At 39.1% G+C, this 21,051-nt stretch overlaps 2 protein-coding genes across 2 annotated transcripts; one reads left to right on the plus strand and one right to left on the minus strand.

Moving 5' to 3' along the window:
* The first annotated feature begins 5,080 nt into the window (after positions 1-5,080).
* LOC116659023 (olfactory receptor 10H4-like) lies at positions 5,081-13,182 on the plus strand. The gene is made up of 2 exons (XM_032465381.1): positions 5,081-5,992; positions 13,180-13,182. Exons 1-2 carry the CDS (start codon positions 5,081-5,083, stop codon positions 13,180-13,182), a joined length of 915 nt encoding a protein of 304 aa, XP_032321272.1.
* On the minus strand, positions 8,445-9,425 carry LOC102520500 (olfactory receptor 10H1). The gene has a single exon (XM_006194603.2). It carries the CDS (start codon positions 9,390-9,392, stop codon positions 8,445-8,447), a length of 948 nt encoding a protein of 315 aa, XP_006194665.2. The 5' UTR covers positions 9,393-9,425.
* Positions 13,183-21,051: the final 7,869 nt, after the last annotated feature.

Genomic DNA, 21,051 nt, shown 5'->3' on the forward strand with positions numbered 1-21,051 from the left:
TCTGTGTCGCTCTTAAGAGTCTTCGCCTGCTTAACTTCAGTTCTATGTTTTGAGAGATAATTGCTGGTGTAATACCGTGAGAAACACTATGTTTTGGGGAAGTCGGTTTGCCTTCCACTGCATTGTGCTTCTTTTTGTTCTAACATATTACACCTTGATTCTTTCACCCTCTCTAGGTACGTGACCATGTTTCTTCCCTTCCAACCTTATATACCTTCTCTTTTCCTTTCCTTAGAGCACTGCTCATGGCTTTCAGTTCAGTTTTAAAGAACAGCCTAGACAGTAAGTAACCTTGGAGTCTTGATCCTAAAATAATGCATCAAAAGTTCCCCATTAGTAAGCTACCTGCTAGTTTTGTAGCACATATTCTTTTTTAAGGTTTTTTAAAACTGAAGTATGGTTGATTTACAATATTATATTAGTTTCTGGTGTACAGCATAGTGATTCAGTATTTTTACAAATTATACTCCATTCAAGGTTATTACAAGATAGTAGCTGTAACTCCCTGTGCTATACAATACATCTTTGCGGCTCATCTATTTTATACATAGTAGTTTGTATCTCTTAATCCCATACCCTGAATTTTCCTGTTCCCTATCTTCCTTCCCTTTGGTAACTGCTAGTTGTTTTCTATATCGTGAGTCTGTTTCTGTTTTGCATATACACTCATTTGCACTGTTTTACATTTTCCACATATGCGTGATATCAAACAGTATTTATCATTGTCTATTTCACTAGCATAATATTCTCTAGGTCCGTCCACGTTGCTGCAAATTGAAGAATTCTATTCTTTTTTTATGGCTGAATACTATATATACCACATCTTCTTAAACCAATCATCCTTCTGCTGATGGGCACTTGGGTTGCTTTCAAATCTTGGTTATTGTAAATAGTACTGCTATGATCACTGAGGTGCATGTATCTTTTCAAATTAGTGTTTTCGTTTGTACCAAATAAGTACCCAGGAGTGGAACTGTTGGATAATATGGTAGCTCTATTTTGAATTTTTTTGAGGAACTTCCATACTGTTTTCCATAGTGGCTGCATCAATTTACATTCCCACCAGCACTGTACAAGTGTTCCCTTTTCTCCACATCATCTCCACCATTTTTCATTTATAGACTTTTTGTTGATAGCCATTCTGACAGATATGAGGTGGTATCTCACTGTTGTTATGATTTGCATTTGTCTAATAATTAACAGTGTTGAGCATCTTTTCATGTTCCTGTTAGCCATTTGTATGTCTTCTTTGGAAAAATGTGTATTCTTGTCTTTTGCACATTTTTGATAGATTGTTTTCTGAAATCGAGTTGTATGAGCTGTTTATATATTTTGGATATTAACTCCTTGTTGGTCATAATCTTTGCAAACATCTTCTCTCATTCCATAGGTTCTCTTTTTGTTTTGTTGATGGTTTCTTTCGCTGCATAAAAGTTTTTAAGATTAATTAGATTCCATTTATTTCTGCATTTATTTCTTTTGCTTTAAGAGGCAGATCCAAAAAAATATTGCTACAATTTATGTCGGACTGTTCTGCCTGTGCTTTCTTCTAAGAGTTTCATGGTTTTAGGTCTTACATTTAACTCTTTAATCCATTTAGAGTTTATTTTTGAATATATTGTGGGGAAAGGTTCTAATCTCATTGTTTTACTTGCAGCTGTCCAGTTTTCCCAGCACCACTTGTTGAAGAGATTGTCTTTTCTCCATTGTATATTCTTGCTTCTTTTGTAGTAGATTAATTGAATATACGTGCATGGGTTTATTTCTGGGCTCTCTATTTTGTTCCATTGATCTATGTGTCTGTTTTTGTGCCACTATCTGTAGTATATATTCTTCACCTAGTTAAGAAAGTCCCCTTCCGTAACATGTTGCAAAGAGGCTTTTTTAAAAAGCATAGCAGATGTACATCTATCGTATCATTATGTTGTAGGTATAAAACTAAAACAGTATTGCACACCAATGTTTAAAATCATAAATAGGACTTGAATTTTAAAAATGATATTCTTGCCTTAATTGAAATAATTTTATAGTTTTTCTGTTTTAATGTATTCACCTGATGAGTCACATGATAGGTCTTCTGATGCTGAACCATCCTTGTCATTTATGAGAGAAACCAAAAGCACTTGCTTATAATATACCATTTTTGAAAAACCATTGGGTTTTACTAGGTTATGTCTTCTTATGACTTTAAAAATCTGCATGGATAGATGAAATGGTGGGCCTATAATTTTCTTTACTTATTAACATTTTACCTGGTTTAAAATCAAGATTGCATTAACCCAATGAAATGAAGTGAGCATATGTTTCTTTTGGTTTTTAAGAATAAGTATAAGATACTCATCAACTGTTCCTTAAAAGTTTAAGAGAGATCACCTGTAAACCCACTGGGGTCAAGGATATTGGGGAGGGACAGCTTTTCTTTAACATTTTTAATTTCTTTAAAATTTACTTGAGTCTCCAGGATTCCTATTTTTTTCTTGCACCAGGTTTGGAATTTTATAGTTTTCTAAGAACTTACTTAATCTACTGTTTCAAATTTACCAACTTGTATTTTACTTACAATTTTTATTAATTTAAAAATATCCATTAATTCTGTAGTTATTTCTCAATTTTAATTTTTTGTATTTTCTTATTGGCATTTTCTCTTTGTTTTTATCTTATTAATCTTTTCCAGCAACCTGATTTTAGTTTTATTAAGCATGACTTCCTTCTTGATAAAGTTTCTTGATAAATGTATTATAAAGCAATGTAGATCTTTCATAGTACCATTAGCATAATATTTGACATTAGATGCTTGAATTATTTAATTATAAGTGTATTAAAATTTTTTAACATTTTTTATTGAGTTATAGTCATTTTACAACGTTGTGTCAAATTCCAGTGTAGAGCACAATTTTTCAATTACACATGAACATACATATATTCATTGCCACACTTTTTTTTTGCTGTGAGCTACCACAAGATCTTGTATATATTTCCCTGTGCTATACAGTATAATCTTGTTTATCTATTCTGCATATGCCTGTTAGTATCTATAAATTTTGAAATCCCAGTCTGTCCCTTCCCACCCCCCTGCCCCCTTGGCAACCACAAGTTTGTATTCTGTGTCTATGAGTCTGTTTCTGTTTTGTATTTATGTTCATTTTTGTTTAGAGTCTTATGTTTTACTATTGTAACAAAAGATTATTTAATGCTACATTTAGCTCTTAAACACAGGGGGTTTAAAAGTTACTCCTCTATCAATTTCTACTTTTAGTACACTATAATTTACATTATATTTATATTTGGAATGGAGAATGTTTTTATGTCCTTATATAAGGTCAATTTTTGAAAAAAAAGTCCCCTGTAGGCTTAAAAAATGTTTAATCTCTCTTTGCTGAAGAGTCTGAATATGTCCAATAGCTAATGTCTAAATATTATAAATTGCATTACAATAATTCATAAATTGCCTTTCTAAACTACGTGAAAATATCTAACTACAAGTTTCATCTACCTATCTAGTATTGATTTATCTCTTTCTACTTATAGCCATTTCATTGAGGTTGTGTTGATTATTTATTACTTACTATTCCAGGGTATATTGTTACATAGATTAATGATACGCAATCATTACAATTTCTTCTGTGTTTAATAAAATATTCTTACTTGTCTCTTGGAGTATGAGTGTGTGTTTGTGTAATATTTAATTTCAGTATTCATTTAAACTAAGAATTTTTTTCTTCACAGTCAAAATAACAAGATACTTTTTTAAAATTAAAGTATAGTCATTTACAATCTGTCAATTTCTGATGTGCCACATAGTGTTAGTCACATATATATACACATATATTTGTTGTCATATTCTTTTTCATTAAAGGTTATTACAAGATATTGAATATAGTTCCCTGTGCTATACAGAAGAAATTTGTTTTTATAACAAGGTAACATTCAAAATTAATAACTAAGTTAATAATAATCTCATATTGTTCATATTTACTTATTCATTCAAACCATATCAAAGTTTTTTCTATTGCCTTAAAATTAGTTTGCACTGGTTTATCTAAGTCAGTATCCAAGCTAGTACCCTATATTGCATCTGGTTTTATATTCCCTGAAATTCTCCTTATTCTTTCAATCACTCTGGTATCCATGAGACAAGACCAGTTGTTCTGCAGCATGTTCCATCTTTGGATTTGTCTGATTACTTCCTTATGGTGTCATTTAGCTTGCTCTTCCATCCTTTGTAACATAATCCTTCATTTTGGCAATCAGCTTTAGTGAATGGGCATATCTGCAATCTGGTCCTGGCATCCACTTAGCATTAACCCATTACTCACTTTAAAGTTTCATTTAATGCTGGTACAAGATGTCCTAAGCTTACTTCCTTCCCTAGACCATTTTTCCAAAGAAGCCTGATGTTTTTGAGTGACAAATGTTAATGGAGATGTTATAAGTCTTCTTTCCTTGCATTTACTTTTGTCTGTTTTCAAGAGTTCTGCCTCAGTTTTCACTTGATTTATATTTTCCTGGCATATATTCTTCCACCCTTTTATTTTCAAACTTTCTGTTCAGTTAATTTAGAATAGTAAATATAAATATGAAACAACATGGGAAAAAAGGGTACCATTAAAACAGTATTAAAATAAATATAAATGTGTTAAATCATCAGTTAAAAGACAAAGACTCTCAGAGGAAAACATTTTTAGAGCCCCAAGATCCACATAAAGTTTTCCTAAAACAAGAATACTATTCAAGAGAATATAACCCTGATCATCTATGTTTGTCTTCAGTGCCTCCAAAAATGGTAAATATTCATTTTTTAGTCACTGTAATTAATAAAAACCCACTAGCCAAACTGTATCTTAAGCATTTAAAATACTGATCTAATTTTATTTTTATCACATTACTGAATGATAAGAACAATTATGATTGACTCCATCTTACTGATGAAGATTGTGATAACTAGATAAGTTTAACAAATGGTTGTAGAGTCTTCTAATAGTTATATAGAGGTCTCCAATTGGCATTTAATCTAGGTTAAAGCCTCTGCTTTAACAACTGTGCCTTCATTCTGTTTCTGATCTAACCAGGTGCAGATTCCATGAACGGTCAGAACTATAGCACAGTGTCTGAGTTTATCCTCATCAGCTACTCCAACTTCCCGCCAAAGCTGCTGCCTACCTTCTTCCTGCTATACCTGCTGATGTATCTGTTCACACTCCTGGGAAACCTGCTCATCATGGCCACCATCTGGAGCGAGCACAGCCTCCACACGCCCATGTACCTCTTCCTGTGCGCCCTCTCCATCTCCGAGATTCTGTTCACTGTTGCTGTCACCCCTCGAATGCTAGTCGACATGCTCTCCACCCACCACTCTATCTCCTTCATGGCCTGTGCCAGGCAGATGTTCTTCTCCTTCACGTTTGGCTACACCCACTCCTTCCTGCTCATGATCATGGGCTATGACCGCTACATGGCCATCTGCCACCCCCTGTGCTACAACGTGCTCATGAGCACACGTGACTGTGCCCGTCTCGTGTCCTGGTCCTGGGCTGGTGGCTCAGTCATGGGGATGATGTTGACATTGATAGTTTTTCATCTCACCTTCTGTGGGTCTAATGAGATCCACCATTTTGGTTGTCATGTGCTTGCCCTCTTGAAGTTGGCCTGTGGGAAGGAGACATCATCTGTCACCATGGTTGTCATCCTGGTTTGTGTCACAGCCCTACTGGGGTGTTTATTCCTCATCGTCCTCTCCTACGTCTTCATCGTGGCTGCTATCTTGAGGATCCCCTCAGCTGAGGGCCAGCACAAGACCTTCTCCACATGTGTATCCCACCTCACCATAGTGATTGTGCACTACGGCTTTGCCTCCATCATCTACCTGAAGCCCAAGGGCCCCCGTTCCATGGACAGTAACACTCTGATGGCCACCACCTATACAGTCTTCACCCCCTTTCTTAGCCCGATCATTTTCAGCCTCAGGAACAAGGAGCTGAAGAATGCCATAAAGGTAAATTTCCACAGAAAATTCTCTCCTCTAAGCTCCTGATGGCCAGGTTGGTGATGAAGAAATATGAAAGAAAGCTTACAATAATAAATCTGTCTCAAAACTGTTGTAAAGATTCAGGTGTGTGAATCTATCCACACCCCATAGGAGTTTGATGCATACTAGCTATTCCTTTATCCTCAACTTGTTTATCTCTTTTTTGCATAGACCTGAACCATCATGAGCTCTTATTTATACCTGGTGTGGTGAACTTCATCTTATTATTTGTGCCTTAGAATTGCTATCTGTCTATAGGCAGGTGGGAAGCCCCAGATGGATGTGTCTAGGCACTGATGCCCATAGTTCTTTCCGAATAGACAAGCAAGAGTATATTTTATTTCCCTCTTCCCCATATAAGAATAAAAAGAATAATATAAAATATAATAAATACCACCCTAACTCTGAGTAGCTTTATGTATGAAACACTGTCGAATGTTTTTTAATTATTATCATCTTAGTTATAATAAATATAAAATAAGAAAATTATTTGTTTCAAGATAATGGTTTACTATTTACAGTTTCCTAACTGCCTCTGGAAGGGATAGACCCAAAGCGAGGTTCTATGCTGAGTGGAGTTGAGTGAAGGATGTTAGAATGCAAATGGAGAGAGAAAGACTGAAAGATAATGAGCTAGTGAGACAGAAATCCTTAAAATTGATCTGTAAAGTAAATTGGATAAAGTAAGAAATGGGGAAACATCTGGGAAAGGAAAGTAGAAGGAGGCTGTCTATAATAGGTCTATTTGCATAGGAGGAAGAGGAAAGAGAAGAAATGTAAGGGAGTTAGAAATGGGGCTGGAGAGGGTGATGGAGTGAAATAGAGAGTGAGTGAGAGAAAGGAAAGATAGTGAGAAAGAGAGAGACAGGAGAGGGAGAGAAAAAAGAAGAGGGATCATCGCTTAAGTAAGAACACAAAGCATGCTTAAAGGCTGTGTCTAGCTGATTGCAAATCCCTTGCCCCCTCTCCTACACACAACATTAGGTAAAACATTACTTTCTCATTACTGTGGCTCACTGTGAAAGAGTTAGGGTGATTAATTTATTGCTTGTGTGTTTTAATTATGTTCGTTTTGTACACAACAGTACCACCATCAACTAGTGCCCATTAAGTTTTATAAATTGCTATTTTAAAATAAATGGATGAATCCACATTCTGAAACAATATACATTTGTCAAGAAAACTTTTTAATTGAGTTATAACTGACATATACCAATGTGTAACTTTAATATATATAAAATGCTGGTGTGATACATTTATAATTTGCAGTTTGATGACCACTACAGTGTTAGCTACCAGTTAGTATCAGCCAACACCTGTATCATGTCACATAACCTTCACATCTTTCTTGTGGTCGGAACAATTAAGATCTAGTCTCTTAGCAACTCTGAAGTTTATAATACAGTCTTATTGTCTATAGGCTGTGCATCAGACCTCCAGGTCTACTCATCTACTGGTTGAGCTTACGGTTAAAAGTTTGTGCCCTTAAAAAAAATCTCCCCAGTTCCCCCACCCCTCAGTCTCTGGTAACTACCATTGCAATCTGTTTTTATGAGTTTATCTTTCTCTGATCCCACTTTTAAGGGATATCACACCATATTTGTCATTGTCTCAAGTACACGTATTTTCAAAAGATTATAAGCACTATGAAATATGATGAACCTTAAATCCCCCCTCGTACCAAGGGGGAGCATTGAATCAGTGTGACCATGGGATACACCTTCATTCTGGGTTCTGCACTCATTAGTGAGGCCAAAGAGTTCACTGCTGGCCCATGAGCCGAGTCAGTCTGACACAGCAGGCCATTTCCATGGTGAGACTTCTTTCCTTGACCTAACTATAGCGACTTCCCAGTCTCTCTGCAGCTGCTCAAAATTCACACTGAAAATGTGGAGGTTTCTCAACTTTTTCTGAGGCTGATTATTACAGAGATGAGTGAGCAATGTTAGGATTTACGGTGCTTTGCTCTCCTCCCCTGTAACCTGGGTTAGTCTCCTGCAGCCTTGCCAAACCTGTGTTGTAGCTACCCAGTGCTGCCTAGCACAAGGGGAAGGTCTGGTGTATTCCATTTCTCTTTGCAGTGTGAGATTCTGTGATGGGAGTAATCACACCACCCCTGTTTCCGGCAGAAGAAGAACAGATTCTGGCTTTACCGCTACCTGGCAAAGTGTCCTGCAACAGATAGGAATCATCGAATCGTATTTTCTCTGAGTGATCGATCACCTCATACAGCTTTCCACTCTGAGTACAGGCATGATGCTGCTTAACCATTGTGGGCACCTTTGGATGTTGCAGACAAGGGTCCTTATAAGCCTTAAAGCATCAGACAAATATGGTATTACATGTTTACAGGGGGCCATCTTTAATGGTAGAATCTGGTAACCCAGTTTAGCTACGTCCAAGGAATTCCTCCCAGTAATCACATTTTTTCTGGGTAGAGCTTGTTGAGGAAGGTCTTCCTCATGGCATTCTTCAGCTCCTTGTTCCTGAGACTGAAGATGATGGGGCTGAGGAAGGGAGTGAGGACCGTGTAGGTGATGCCCATCAGCGTGTCTCCTTCCAGAGACTGGGGACCCTTGGGCTTGAGGTAGATGACGGAGGCGAAGCCATAATGCACAACCACCACGGTGAGGTGGGACGCACAGGTGGAGAAGGCCTTGTGCCGGCCCTCAGCGGAGGGGATCCTCAAGATGGTGGCCACAATGAAGGCATAAGAGAGGAGGATGAGGAGACAGCAGCCCAGCAGGGCCATGATACACATCAGGCCCACACCCTTGGCCACTACCTGTGCATCAGTTCCACAGGCCAACTTCAATAGTGGAGGCACATGACAAGCAAAATGGTGGATGCCATTGGGTCCACAGAAGGTGAGCTGGAAAATGGCTGATGTCACCACCAGCCCCATGACCAAGCCTCCAACCCAGGACCAGGCCACCAGACAGGCACAGCCACGGGGACTCATGAACACGTTGTAGTGCAGGGGGTGGCAGATGGCCACGTAGCGGTCGTAGCCCATGACGGTGAGCAGGAAGGAGTGGGTGAAGCCGAACATGAAGGAGAAGAACATCTGGCTGGCACAGGCCATGAAGGAGATGGAGCGGTGGGTGGAGAGCAGGTCAGCCAGCATGCGCGGGATGATGGCAAAGGTGTAGAGGATCTCGGAGATGGAGAGGGCGCACAGGAAGAGGTACATGGGGGTGTGGAGGCTGTGCTCGCTCCAGATGGTGGCCATGATGAGCACGTTCCCCAGCAGCATGAACAGGTACATGAGCAGGAAGAGCAGGAAGAACATCAGCTGGAGGTGGGGGAAGGTGGAGAAGCCGATGAGGATGAATTCAGTCACTGCTGAGAGGTTGGCTCCCTGCATGGAGGCTGTGCCTGAAGTGAGATGTGACACGGAGAGGTCAGCTCCTGGGTGGAGGACGGCCATCAGCTTCCACCACTGCTGGCCCTGCCCAAAGTGGTGCTCCTGGTAAATGACAGGTGGTTTTGGTAGAGTTCCTGTTCTGTGCTTCCTATTAATTAATCCTCTCATTAATGTAGGAGGTGTTGTTTTTATCACCCCATTCTGAGTAACTTGTGAATACTCACTGAGAATGTTGGGGTGCAGAGAAGCTAAGCAACTTGTTTAAGATGAAGCTGTCAAAATGGCAGATCCAAAACCTGAACCCATGGCTGGCTGTCCCCAAAGACTCTATCCTTCATCCCTCTAGGGATTTTGCTTCCAAATATGAAATTGTTCCTTCACTGAGTTTCCAGCCATTTCTACTCTGCTCCTCTCCTCTCTTCTGATAAATCCTGATCCCCCCAGAGCTTCAGATACTGCAAGATGTCCCTACTCAGGGTCTACAACACTTTGGACCAGTGTGCACCTCTAACTTAATATGAATCAAGCAGATTCTTCCTCTGGAGTTATCCATGCAAGAAATCCAAGGAAAGGCACTGTGTAGAAATAATGTTCTGGTTATTTTCCAGCTCCCGTGAGGCCCACCTGCCCCTCCTGAGGCAATGCAATGTAGCCATCAGACCAAGGGATATGGGAGTCAGTCCACTGGGTGCAAACCCCTGCTCTGCCCACTGTGTAAACCTGAGCAAATTTCTTCACCTCTCTGCACCTCCATTTCTCTCTACCTCCCTCAAAGAACTGTTGTGGGAACTAAATGAGCTATTCTTGGACTGTGAAAACAGTAGGTGTGGCCTGTGGTAATTAAATCAGTACACAATGTGAGCAAATGTACATGGTCTGTGCTCAGTCAGTAACTTCAATACAATGAGATTTCAACCTCTCTTTATAAATAACTATAGTAAGTGATCTTTTTTATTAAGCTATGTCACGTTTAAAAGGCAGTAAACCACTAATCTGCTTTCTGTCTGTATGGATTTTCCTTCTCTGGCAAGTCATCTAAGTGGACACATATACCCTGTGGCCTTTGGGGTCTGACTTCTTTCACTCAGCATGTTTTCAAGGTTCATCCATGTTGTAGCTTATGTCAATATTTCATTCCCTTTCATGGCTGAATGTATTCATTGTGTGGACAGACCACATTTTGTTGATCTATTCACCCACTGATGGACATTTAAGCTGTTTCCACTTTTTCCATTTATTGTGAATCATGCTGCTATGATCATTCATGTAGGAGTTTAAGGTGTAGAAGTGATTGCCAGGGGGTGGGGGAAGGAGAGAATGGGGAGAACTGTAATGGGTTTCGGGTCTCCTTTGGTGGTGATGGGAAAGTTCTGAAGCTAGGTAGAAGTGGTGGTTGAACAACATGTGAATGTACTTAATGCCACTGAATCGTATACTATATAATGGCTAAAATGGTAATTTTTATGTTATATTTATTTTACTTCAATAAGAAATAGGGGAAAAATAGTATATACCATTTTAAGTGGGTTCAGGTCCCGGATCAAGCCCTAACCCAGGTTGATAAAGACATGAAGAGGGGACCAGACACTTTAGTGACTGGAGGCTGCATTCCCCAAACATCACCGATTTCCAGAGTTTCTTGGCCTCTCTTCTTTGTAGTCATGTACATCTCTCCCTCACTTCTGAGTCAGCACCTGCCTGTAGGTCCCCAGGATGATAGTTCCAATAGCCCCACACAGCCCTGAGACTCTGAGATCCTAGAGGGACAAATCAAAGTCAGTGACTGGAAACAAGCATCTCCAGTAAGAAGCTGTATGTGTGAGAACAGGATCCTGTGGGCTGTGCTCACAATCTTCCAGGCTTTCAAATGCCTAGTACAAAGTTTCTCAATGTTTGGGGCCAGATCATTCTTTGCTATAGAGGGTCGTCCTGTGTACTATAGAGTGTTTAGCAGCATCCCTGGCCTCTACCAGCTGGATGCCAGTCTCCCCTGCTCAGTAGTAACAAATAAAAATGTCTCCAGACATTGCCAGTGTCCCCATGGCAGGCAAAGTCATCCCCAACTGAGAACCAATGATCTACAGAGTATGGTTGTAATTCCTCACCTGCTCTTCCTGCCCAGATCTCAGTTCGTTCCCTTCTCCAATCAGCAAACACCTACTTATCTTTAAGACTCAGTGTCGACTTCACCTACTCTGTGCAGCCTTCCTGGACATTTCTTCCCAAAGTATATTTAGTCACTCATTCCTGTGAACTTCCAAAACAATTCTAGAATGAGCTTTAAAGTCCTTGCTCCTAACTTGGTCATGACCATCATTATAATGTGTCAGGCTGGAGATGCAACCATCTCTGGCACTGGATTATGATCTCTTGATGAGAATAGTTACACTACTGGATACAGTACCTGTGTTTCCTACTAAGTTTGTACCCCAATATTATGAGCACTTGCTATGATCCCCATTTTATAGATATGGTAGATGAATCCCACATAGGACACCTTACTTGCCCAAAGGACAATGGCTCTGGAGGTGGGGAGCCTGAATCTGAACCTACATCTGAACATTCCCCAAACCTATCTTTTCCTAACCTCTCTGTTATACTCACCATATTGCTGGCTATTAAGGAATGGCCATTCCCAGGACCAGGGATTCTTTAGCTTCACCATACCAGACCATTCACACACTCCCTGCCCATACTAATTAAGATCACACACAAAAAAATCACATCCAGAAGAAAGAAAGAGAGAGGAACTATAAGAAGACAAGAGCTCACCATGTCCTGGGGGAGGTGGCCTAGGACTTCATGTATACCCTCTGGGAAGATGGGGATGTACAATGCAGTTAAGATTGGTGCCTGTTCATTCTGGAAAAAGGCAAAACTATAGAGACAGTAAAAAGATTGGGGTTGTCAGGGACACACAGGGAGAGAGAGAGAGATGAATAGGTGGAACTCAAGGGATTTTTTAAGGTGCTGAAACTATTCTGTATGATACTATAGTGGTGGATACATGACATTCCGCATTTGTCAAAACTTATAGGATGTACAGCACCAAGAGGGAACCCTAATGTAAACTGTGAGCTTTAGTTAGTAATAGTGTGTCAAAATTGGTTTCAGGAAGTGTAACATAGTTACTTCTCTAATGCAGGATGTTAATGATAGGGCAAGCTGTGGTTGGGGAGGGAGAGGGTATGTGGATATTCTCTGCGCTATCTGCTCAATTTTCTGTAAACTTAAAGTTGCTCTAAGAAGTAAAGTCTGTTAACTTTTTAAAGTTAAAAAAAAAGAGCCTTAGAACCATGGTGGGTGTGGATTCAGGATGGCAAAGAAGTGGACTGAAACCTCCTGGCACTGATCTACCAGGAGAATACCTAGTGGGTTCCTCTGTAAGTAAACTGCACTGCCTCAGAGAGAGAGTGTGATCTGGCTGTCTGGCACTTAGAGGAAAACACAGTGGGGCCAGCTCCCCACCAAGGAACTAGGGGCGGAGGCTGTCCATGTCCACACACAGCTCTGGAGCAGGGTTTTCCAGCTTCAGCTTTAGTGACTGTGGGGGCTGATGGTTTTTGTGGTTGGGGACTGTCCTGTGCAGTATAAGATGTTGAGAAGCATCCCTGTTGCCCACTAGATGCCAGTAGCATCTCCCAATTGTGACAATCAAAAGTATCCCCACACATTGTCTCATGTGCCCTGGGGAGCAGAACTGCCCCTGGTTAAGAACCACAAGCGAGGTCTGTGCTGCTGTGTTTGTCTTTCCTGTCTGCCCCCAGTCCTGGCTCAGTCTTCTCAGTGAAGCTATTTAGGTTCCCTCTTTGCATCCTCCCTCCTGTCTCAGCCACCTCCTGCTTCCCTTTTCTCTCCCTATTTTCATCCTTGACTCCTTACCATCATCACACCTGTCCACCCAGGTACTTTCCTGATAGAGCCTTGGGAGTGACTGGAGGCTCTTAATCCTGAATCCTCTTGTCTGTCTCTTTTCTCTGCCTCCCTGCAATCCTTTTACCATTGGCTTTTGGCCAGGACACAGAGGGGAGAGAGGTTAAAATTCAGACAGGTGTGCTGGCTAACTTAGAATGGTAGCTCTTCTCTCTCTGCACCTCAGTTTCCTCACCTGTCCTGCAAAGCAATCATCACATTACCTTGAAGCTAGGAAGTGGAGCTTTGCCTACTGCCCCACCTGAAAGATTCACATTACACAAAGAGTTTTACAAACAGGGTGTCTTCTCCAGTTCTCCAGATGCTAGCCCTGAGTCTTTCCTGGACAAGTGGAAGGAAGGGAAGATGACTCACCTGGGGCTGCAGGCTCTGCACCTAATTCTGCCTCACTCCAACAAGAGGTCCTAATTTGGTATTTCCCTGCTGGTGAAGGCTGTACAGGTGAGGGCTGCAAGGCAAGGAGCCTGCCACCTTGAGCATGCCGGCTGCATGGGGAGTTTACCTGAGCCTGATCTCCATTATTTATGCTGCCTCTGCTCCCTGCCTGCTGCCTTCTCTCGCCGTGGTCCCTCTGCCTCTGGCTCTGATACAGGGATATGCTGGGACCCCTGGGGACCCTGTGAGGCATTGGGCAACCTCAGAGAAACTGTCATCACTTTCCCTCCCTCCCTGCCTGCCAGGGGTGAGCCAATTACCTGAGCTTCTCACAGGCTTGAACAGTCTAATGCTTCACAAATTTGGGATTTGGGATCCTGACTGCTGACATCAGCAGGAAAGCAGCCCTGCCTTTGCCCACTGGAGCTGAGGAGGCTGCCTGACTTGCCTCTCAATCTTCATTCTTCCCAGTTCAGATCATTTGTCCAATCAAGTGTCATTTTAATTTTTTAAAATCAGCACACAGATATGTTTCTTCCTATTAAATAACTGAAATGCTACAAATAAGACTGAAAATCATGTAATGTCTGGGCATGCCATCACAACGATGAATTCGATGGGCGTCCTTGCAGGTGGGGCAAGTGTACAATACAAAGCCATAAAATAAGAATACTATTGTGGAGTTTTGTTGTGCTTTTGGTTTTTTTGTTTTGGTTTTATTTGTGAGGTGAAATGTTTGGTTTTGTAAGACACCACCAAACTGTCCTCCAAAGTGACTGTACCATTTTGCATTCCCAGCAATGAATGAGAGTTGTTGTTCCACATCCTTGCCAGCATTTAGTGTTGTCACTTGGTGTTAAATAACTTGGCCAAGCTATTCGACCATAAACAAGTGGATTTAAGTTTTTTTTTTTTTACAACGTTTATGTCTCCTTTATTTTTTAAATTTATTTTTATTGAGGTAACATTGATTTCTAACAGTATATAAGTTTCATGTGTGTAACATCATTTCTACTTCTGTGTAACTTACAGTGTGCTTACCACCAAAAACTGTTTCTATCACCATGTTGTTGACCTCTTAACCCAATCTCTTCTATTATCTTTTTAGTCTCTATTCATCTATTTCCGCTCTGATCTGTATTATTTCCTTCCTTCTACTAACATTGGACTTCATTTCCTCTACTTGTTCCTGTATGTGCAATGCTGGATTTTTGAGGGTTTTTTCCCTTGTTTTTTGAGATAGTCCTGATTGCTGTAAACCTCCCTCTTAGTACTGCTTTTTCTGCATCCCATGGAATTTAATTATGTTGTATTTTCATTTTCTTTTGTCTTCAGGTATTTTTAAGTTCTACTTTGATTTCTTCATTGACCCAATAGTTATTCAGTAGCACGTTGTTCAGTCTCCACAGATTTGTGATTTTTCCAGTTTTCTTCTTGTAGTTGATTTCTAGTTTCATACCACTGTGATCAGAAAAGATGCTTGATATGGTTTCAATCTTCTTAAATGTATTGATGTTTGTTTTGTCTCCCAACATATGCTCTATCCTTGAGAAAATTCCATGTACCCTTGAGAAGAATGTGTATTTTGCTGCATTTGGGTGAAATGTTCTGTACACATCAATGTATCCATCTGGTCTAATATTTCATTTAGGGCTGCTGTTTATTGGTTTACTTTATGTGTATATGATTTATCCATTAATGTAAGTGGGGTGTTAAAGACCCTTAATATTATTGCATTGCTGTCAATTTCTCATTTTAGGTCTGTTAATAATTCCTTTATATAGTTTGTTGCTCCTATGTTAGGTGCATATATATTAATCACTGTTATATCTTCTTAATGAATTATCTCCTTTATTATATATATTGTCCATATTTGTCTCTTGTTATCTTTTTTGACTTGACGTCTATTTTGTCTGATATGAGTACGGATCCAACTGCTTTCTTTAGGCTACTTTTTGCTTGGAATATCAGATTCCATCCCTTCACATTTAGCCCATGTTTGTCTTCAGGGCTGAGTTGAGTCTCCAGGAGACAACGTGTAGTTGGGTCTTATTTATTAATCCATCTAATTACTCTGTGCCTTTTGATTGGTGAATTTAATCCATTTATGGTTAGTTTCCTTATTGATAGATATGACTTAGTACTACCATTTTATTTTTTGTATTCTGGTTGCTCTGTATCTCCATTATTTCTTTTTCCTTGTGTTTCTGTTTGCCATTTTGGATTGGTGGTTTTCTATGATATTTTTCTCATTTCTTCTTTTTTTTTTTATTTCATGTCTCCTCTAGATTTTGTGCTGTGGTTATCTTGAGGTTTGTATGTAACATCTTGTAGATAAAGTAGTCCTGTTTCTAGTGATAGCATCTTCTATTCTTTTACCTACACAGATTCTGACCTTCTCTTGTACACTTTTTGTGTTTTTGTTGTTCCAAATTATCCCTTTTGATGTTGTGAGTTTGTTAACAGAATTGAAGTAGCTATAGTTATTTTTTGCTTTTCCTCCCTTTAGCCTTTATGCTGTAATAAGAGTTGTGGTTTTCTGATTCGATTTATCACCTGGCTCAAAGTTTTGTGTACTTTTGCCTTTTTGTTTCTAACAGAAGATCTCCTTTTAGCATTTCTTCTAAGGCAGATCCAGGATTGATAAACTCCCTCAGCTTTTGTTTGTTGTCTGGTGAGTCTTTATTTGTGCTTCATATCTGAAAAATGACTTTGCTGTATGGAGTATTTTTGGAGGAGTATTTTTTCATTCATATTTTGAGTATGTCATTCCACTCCCTCCTGGACTGCAGAGATTCTACTGAGAAATTTGCTGATAGCCTAATAAGGGTTCCTTTGTGTGTTACCATCATTTTATCTCTGGCTGACTTTAAAATTTTTTTGTCATTGACTTTTGACAATTTTAATGTAGTATGTCCTATAGAAGGTCTTTTTGCATTGAGATAATTAGCTCATTATGAATTAGTGTTCTCTTAGCTTTATGGACTTATATATCCAGTTCCTTCCCCAGGTTTGGGAAGTTCTCAACTATAATTTCTTTAAATAATTTTTTTGCTCCCTCCTCCCTCTCTTTTCCTTCTGGGGTACTCATTATCGTAATGTTGCCCTTACTAAAAGAATTGGATAGCTCTCATTGAATTTCCTCATTTTTAATAGCTTATTTCTTTTCTCTTTTACTTGTATCATTTCTATGTTTCTATCTTTGAGCTCACTAATTCTCTCTTTATATAGTCTGCTCTATTTCCAAGGCTTTCTAATGCATTTATCATCTTGTTTATTGAGTTCTGCAGCTCCAGAATTTTTGCTTGGTTCTTTTTTAGTTTCAAGCTGTTTGGTAAATTATTTCCCATGTTTATTAATTTTATTCCTGAGCTCATTGAACTGCCTTTGTTAGTTTTCTTATATCTCTGTGAGTTTCTTCATGACAATTATTTTGAATTTTCTATCATTTAGATCACAATATTCTTTTACTTTAAGTCTGATCTCTGGAGAATTGTCATTGTCCTTTTGCAGTATAGTGTTACTCTGGCTATTCATGATGCTTGGTGAATTGTTCCTCTTCTGGTGCATTTGAAGTAGTCATAGGTTAGAAGTTAGAGGACTTTTTTGTTTGTTTTTAAGTAGGAGGCATTATATCAAAATATTTTCATTTTTATTACCTGAGCTGCCTCTGGTTGTACTTGAGTTGACACTTTCCACCCTCCAGTGACTACATAAGAGGTAAGGCACCATGTGAGGTGAGCTCCATGACTTCCTGCCTTCCTTATCCCTTCTTACGCCTCAGGGGTCATGCTGCTTTGCTTCTGCCAATGCTGCTGTCATCACTGCCTGGTGTACTGGGATGGTGGGCTCTTTCTTTACATTGAGGATCCCCTGAGTTACAGGCTCCACTGCTGCAGGGGTATGAGTGTGGGCAGGGGAGCCACTGGGTCCAGTGTTGTAAGACTCAAGGACTCCACTGCTCTGGGTGGGAGGGCAGGGGCAAGAACTGTGGGCACCTTAGCAGCTGGAGGGATGAGGTCCCAGAATCTAATGCCACTGCTGCCCCATTACCTGTGGCCACAGGTGCTGCTCTAGCCAGTAGACTGGAGTTGTGTGTATAGCCTCCTCTGATGCTGCTGGATTCTCTGGAGCTGTGGGCTCAGCTTCCATGGCTGGAGGGACAGTATTTCAGACATCAACTCAGCTGATCCCTCTGTTCTGCCTCCTTTATGTGTTCCAGTCCACCCACCTTTAGATGTAAGATGTGTGGAATTCTCCAGAGTCCTGATAACTTGGGCAGGGGCACCTTTGTTGAGTTGTGAATGTTTTACTGATTGTAGATTGAAGATAAGACACAAAGGCAGTTTTTTACTCCACCATATTGCTGACATCACCCCAAAAAGTGGATATTTGAACCCCCCATATTATTCTCGTCTCTAGTTTTATCATTCTTTCCTCTTGCTTCTTTTCCATATTTGTATCAGATATTCTTGCCCATGTACTTGTTCATGTGAGTTTTGAACTGTCATTTCATGTTCATATTAACATTTTTATTATGTTTTTATCAACTCATGAATTAGGGAGCTTTTTTTTTTTTTACATTATTATGTCTTTGGTACCTTTCACTATTTATTTAGAAATTCTTTTATGTCTATCAATAAAATGGTATAGTTTCCCCCTATAAATTTTTTACACACTTCTTACTTGTATTATACCTAAATGCCTCATAAGTTTTGTTGTTTTTGTGAATGGGACTCTTTTCTATTTTTTTGTATTCATGAGGTTAATTATATAGAGAAGTTATATTTTTAGTTGATTCTCAGATCTTTCCTAGATAATCTTTATTGGCAAATATTGACAATATCATCTCTTCCTGTCTAATCCTTACACCTCTTTTTTTGTTTTGTTTTGTTTTCTTAGTGCATTGTCTAGGTCCTCCAACACAATGCAGAAGAGAAGTAACGAGAGTGGGTGTTCTTTTTTTTTTTTAATGGGATATAATTGATATATAACACTGATATATATATATATATATCACATACAGATGTGTAACATGATGATTTGATATATGCTTATATTAAGAGTGGGTGTTCTTAACCATTCTTGTTGTTAATGACTGTCAAAACCCTTCACAAGAGCCAATGGTTAAATCTTCCAGAATTTTGCAAGCTGGTTGTTAAACACGGCTGCTATTATAAGTAAATTATATAACATAAATTTAAATATATTAGGATAATCTAGTACTGAGCCCCATCTTAATTATGTTTTTTCTCACTGTCAAGAAGACTAATGTGATATTCTTAGCACTGAAACCAGTGGATGACAGGTCTTATAAAAAATACAAATTACAAGGAGATTGATTCTTCTATCTGAAATTCTCAGAAGTTTTTAGAGACAAATAATTTGCTTAAAGATTCAGCAAGTCAGAAAGTAATACATTCTAGAAACTAAGCTCTAGAAAGATAACAAATGATCAGAATCCATCTCTTTCCAATTATTTTATTTCTATTTTTAAGATGAAACAGGTGAGGAAGTAATAAAACCTAGAACCTAAAAATAATAAGGCTCAAAATCTATCACCTCAATTATTTTATTATGTTTTACTATTATCTGTATTCTTGAGGGTCTTCACAAGTATTATGTATGTATATTGTGGAAATAGTATATAATGTTGTGCTGCCACACGTGCTTTAGGTACTTCAGCCACAGAGAGTGTATTTACAACACAGAAATTGGCAGGTGCTAGCATACCAATGGAGGTGAGCCTAGAGGCAGGAGGAGAGGGAGGAGCTCATTGAGAGAGACTTGGAAATAGAGACAAGGAACATCATTACCTTGGAGAGATCTAGATGGTAAGTAGGACAGAATTTGGTCACCAAAGTTCAGTTCTGGCAAATCATTCATTTTCCAAAGTCCAGTAAGACAATAAAACAGAATATCTACAGATGAGGTTGAACTTGTAGAAAGAACTACCTCAAAAAAAAAAAAAAAGTACAATCTCTTGAGTGAAAGACAGGCTCAAGGGTGAACAGTACAACATAGGGAATACAGCCAATGTTTTGTAAAAACTGTAAATGTGGGGAAATAACAAAAACAGGTAAGTTTTTTGTAGCAAAAGTTACACTCAATGAGTTTGGGCTTTATTATTTTTCTCTAAGTCCTCTCTGTAAAAGTAAATACTTTACATCTCTGCTTGGCACAGAGGTAGGCATTAATTCTCAGAAGCACTATACAATCTTTGTTTTCACAGTGTTAATGTTTTCTTCTGTCCAGAGTTCTGCTACAGCTCATGAATTATCAAAACCTCAAATTCTGAGAGCTTTTTCAGTGCCTTGCATTTCCGTTGAAAGAAAAAAGTGTTGAAAACATTTTAAAATAACTTTGCAACTCTTGTGTTTTCTTTTTTTTTTTTCTTTTTTTTGAAAAAGATTGTTAAGGACGGTCTTTACCTTCTTGAACATGTGGTGTCTAGCTTTTCTGAGACACAGAAGTCTGATTCATCCAGTGCTTACTATGTACTGAGTCCTTTCATAAGTGATTCATGTTATTTATACTTAATGTAATTCTCACAACTACCTGGGGTGACTGGGACCATCACTAAATCCAGGTTACAGGTCAGAAAGCAGTATCCCTGAGACGTGAGGTTAGCTGACTTGCAACAACAGGCTAGAAGACTGAGTAGCTTTCCCTTTATAAAGAAGAAAATGCACAATCAAAGGGAAAGGAGTATAGATAAGAAACACTCAGCCTACTCATGGACAAATGGAGAATTTGAACCAAAGTTTGTCATATTTTAAGTCCACAGCCCCCAAAACCATCATGACATTCCAAGCTTTCTCCTCTTGACTCAGCGAGGCAATCTGTTTAATCCAGTACCCCACATTCCTCAGTTATTTGAGGTGAATTTTGCCACATCTGAGCACAGCAATACTATTATTTACTTAGTAGATTTATGTCGACTAAATGTTTTATAAGCCTGCAATGTATTTAACTATAAGTGAGGAGATTTACCATAAACAGAAAACCAAAACCACTTGACATAGAAAAATAAGCCAGCCAGAGCTTGTTTTCCATTTTCCCACCTGAACCCCAGCTGATACAGTAGAGTACAAAGGGAAAATCATATATTTTTTAAAAAAGAATTCTCATCACAAGGGGAAAAAAAGACAGAATATCAAGAAAATGAAAGAACATTGTTTAAATTTTAGCAAGAGACTGTTGGCTGCTGAAGTCTTTAAGCCCAAGACCCCTCGTCTTGTTTTTTAAGGGGGTGTTATGTGAGAAGTGTTAAAGACGTAGTAGCATGGAACCAGAATGTTCTCGGGGTATAATCAGAAAGATGAAAAGAATTAAAAAGGGAATAGTGGGG

Source organism: Camelus ferus, chromosome 22 (assembly GCF_009834535.1).
Source record: "Camelus ferus isolate YT-003-E chromosome 22, BCGSAC_Cfer_1.0, whole genome shotgun sequence".
NCBI classification, from domain to species: Eukaryota; Metazoa; Chordata; class Mammalia; order Artiodactyla; family Camelidae; genus Camelus; species Camelus ferus.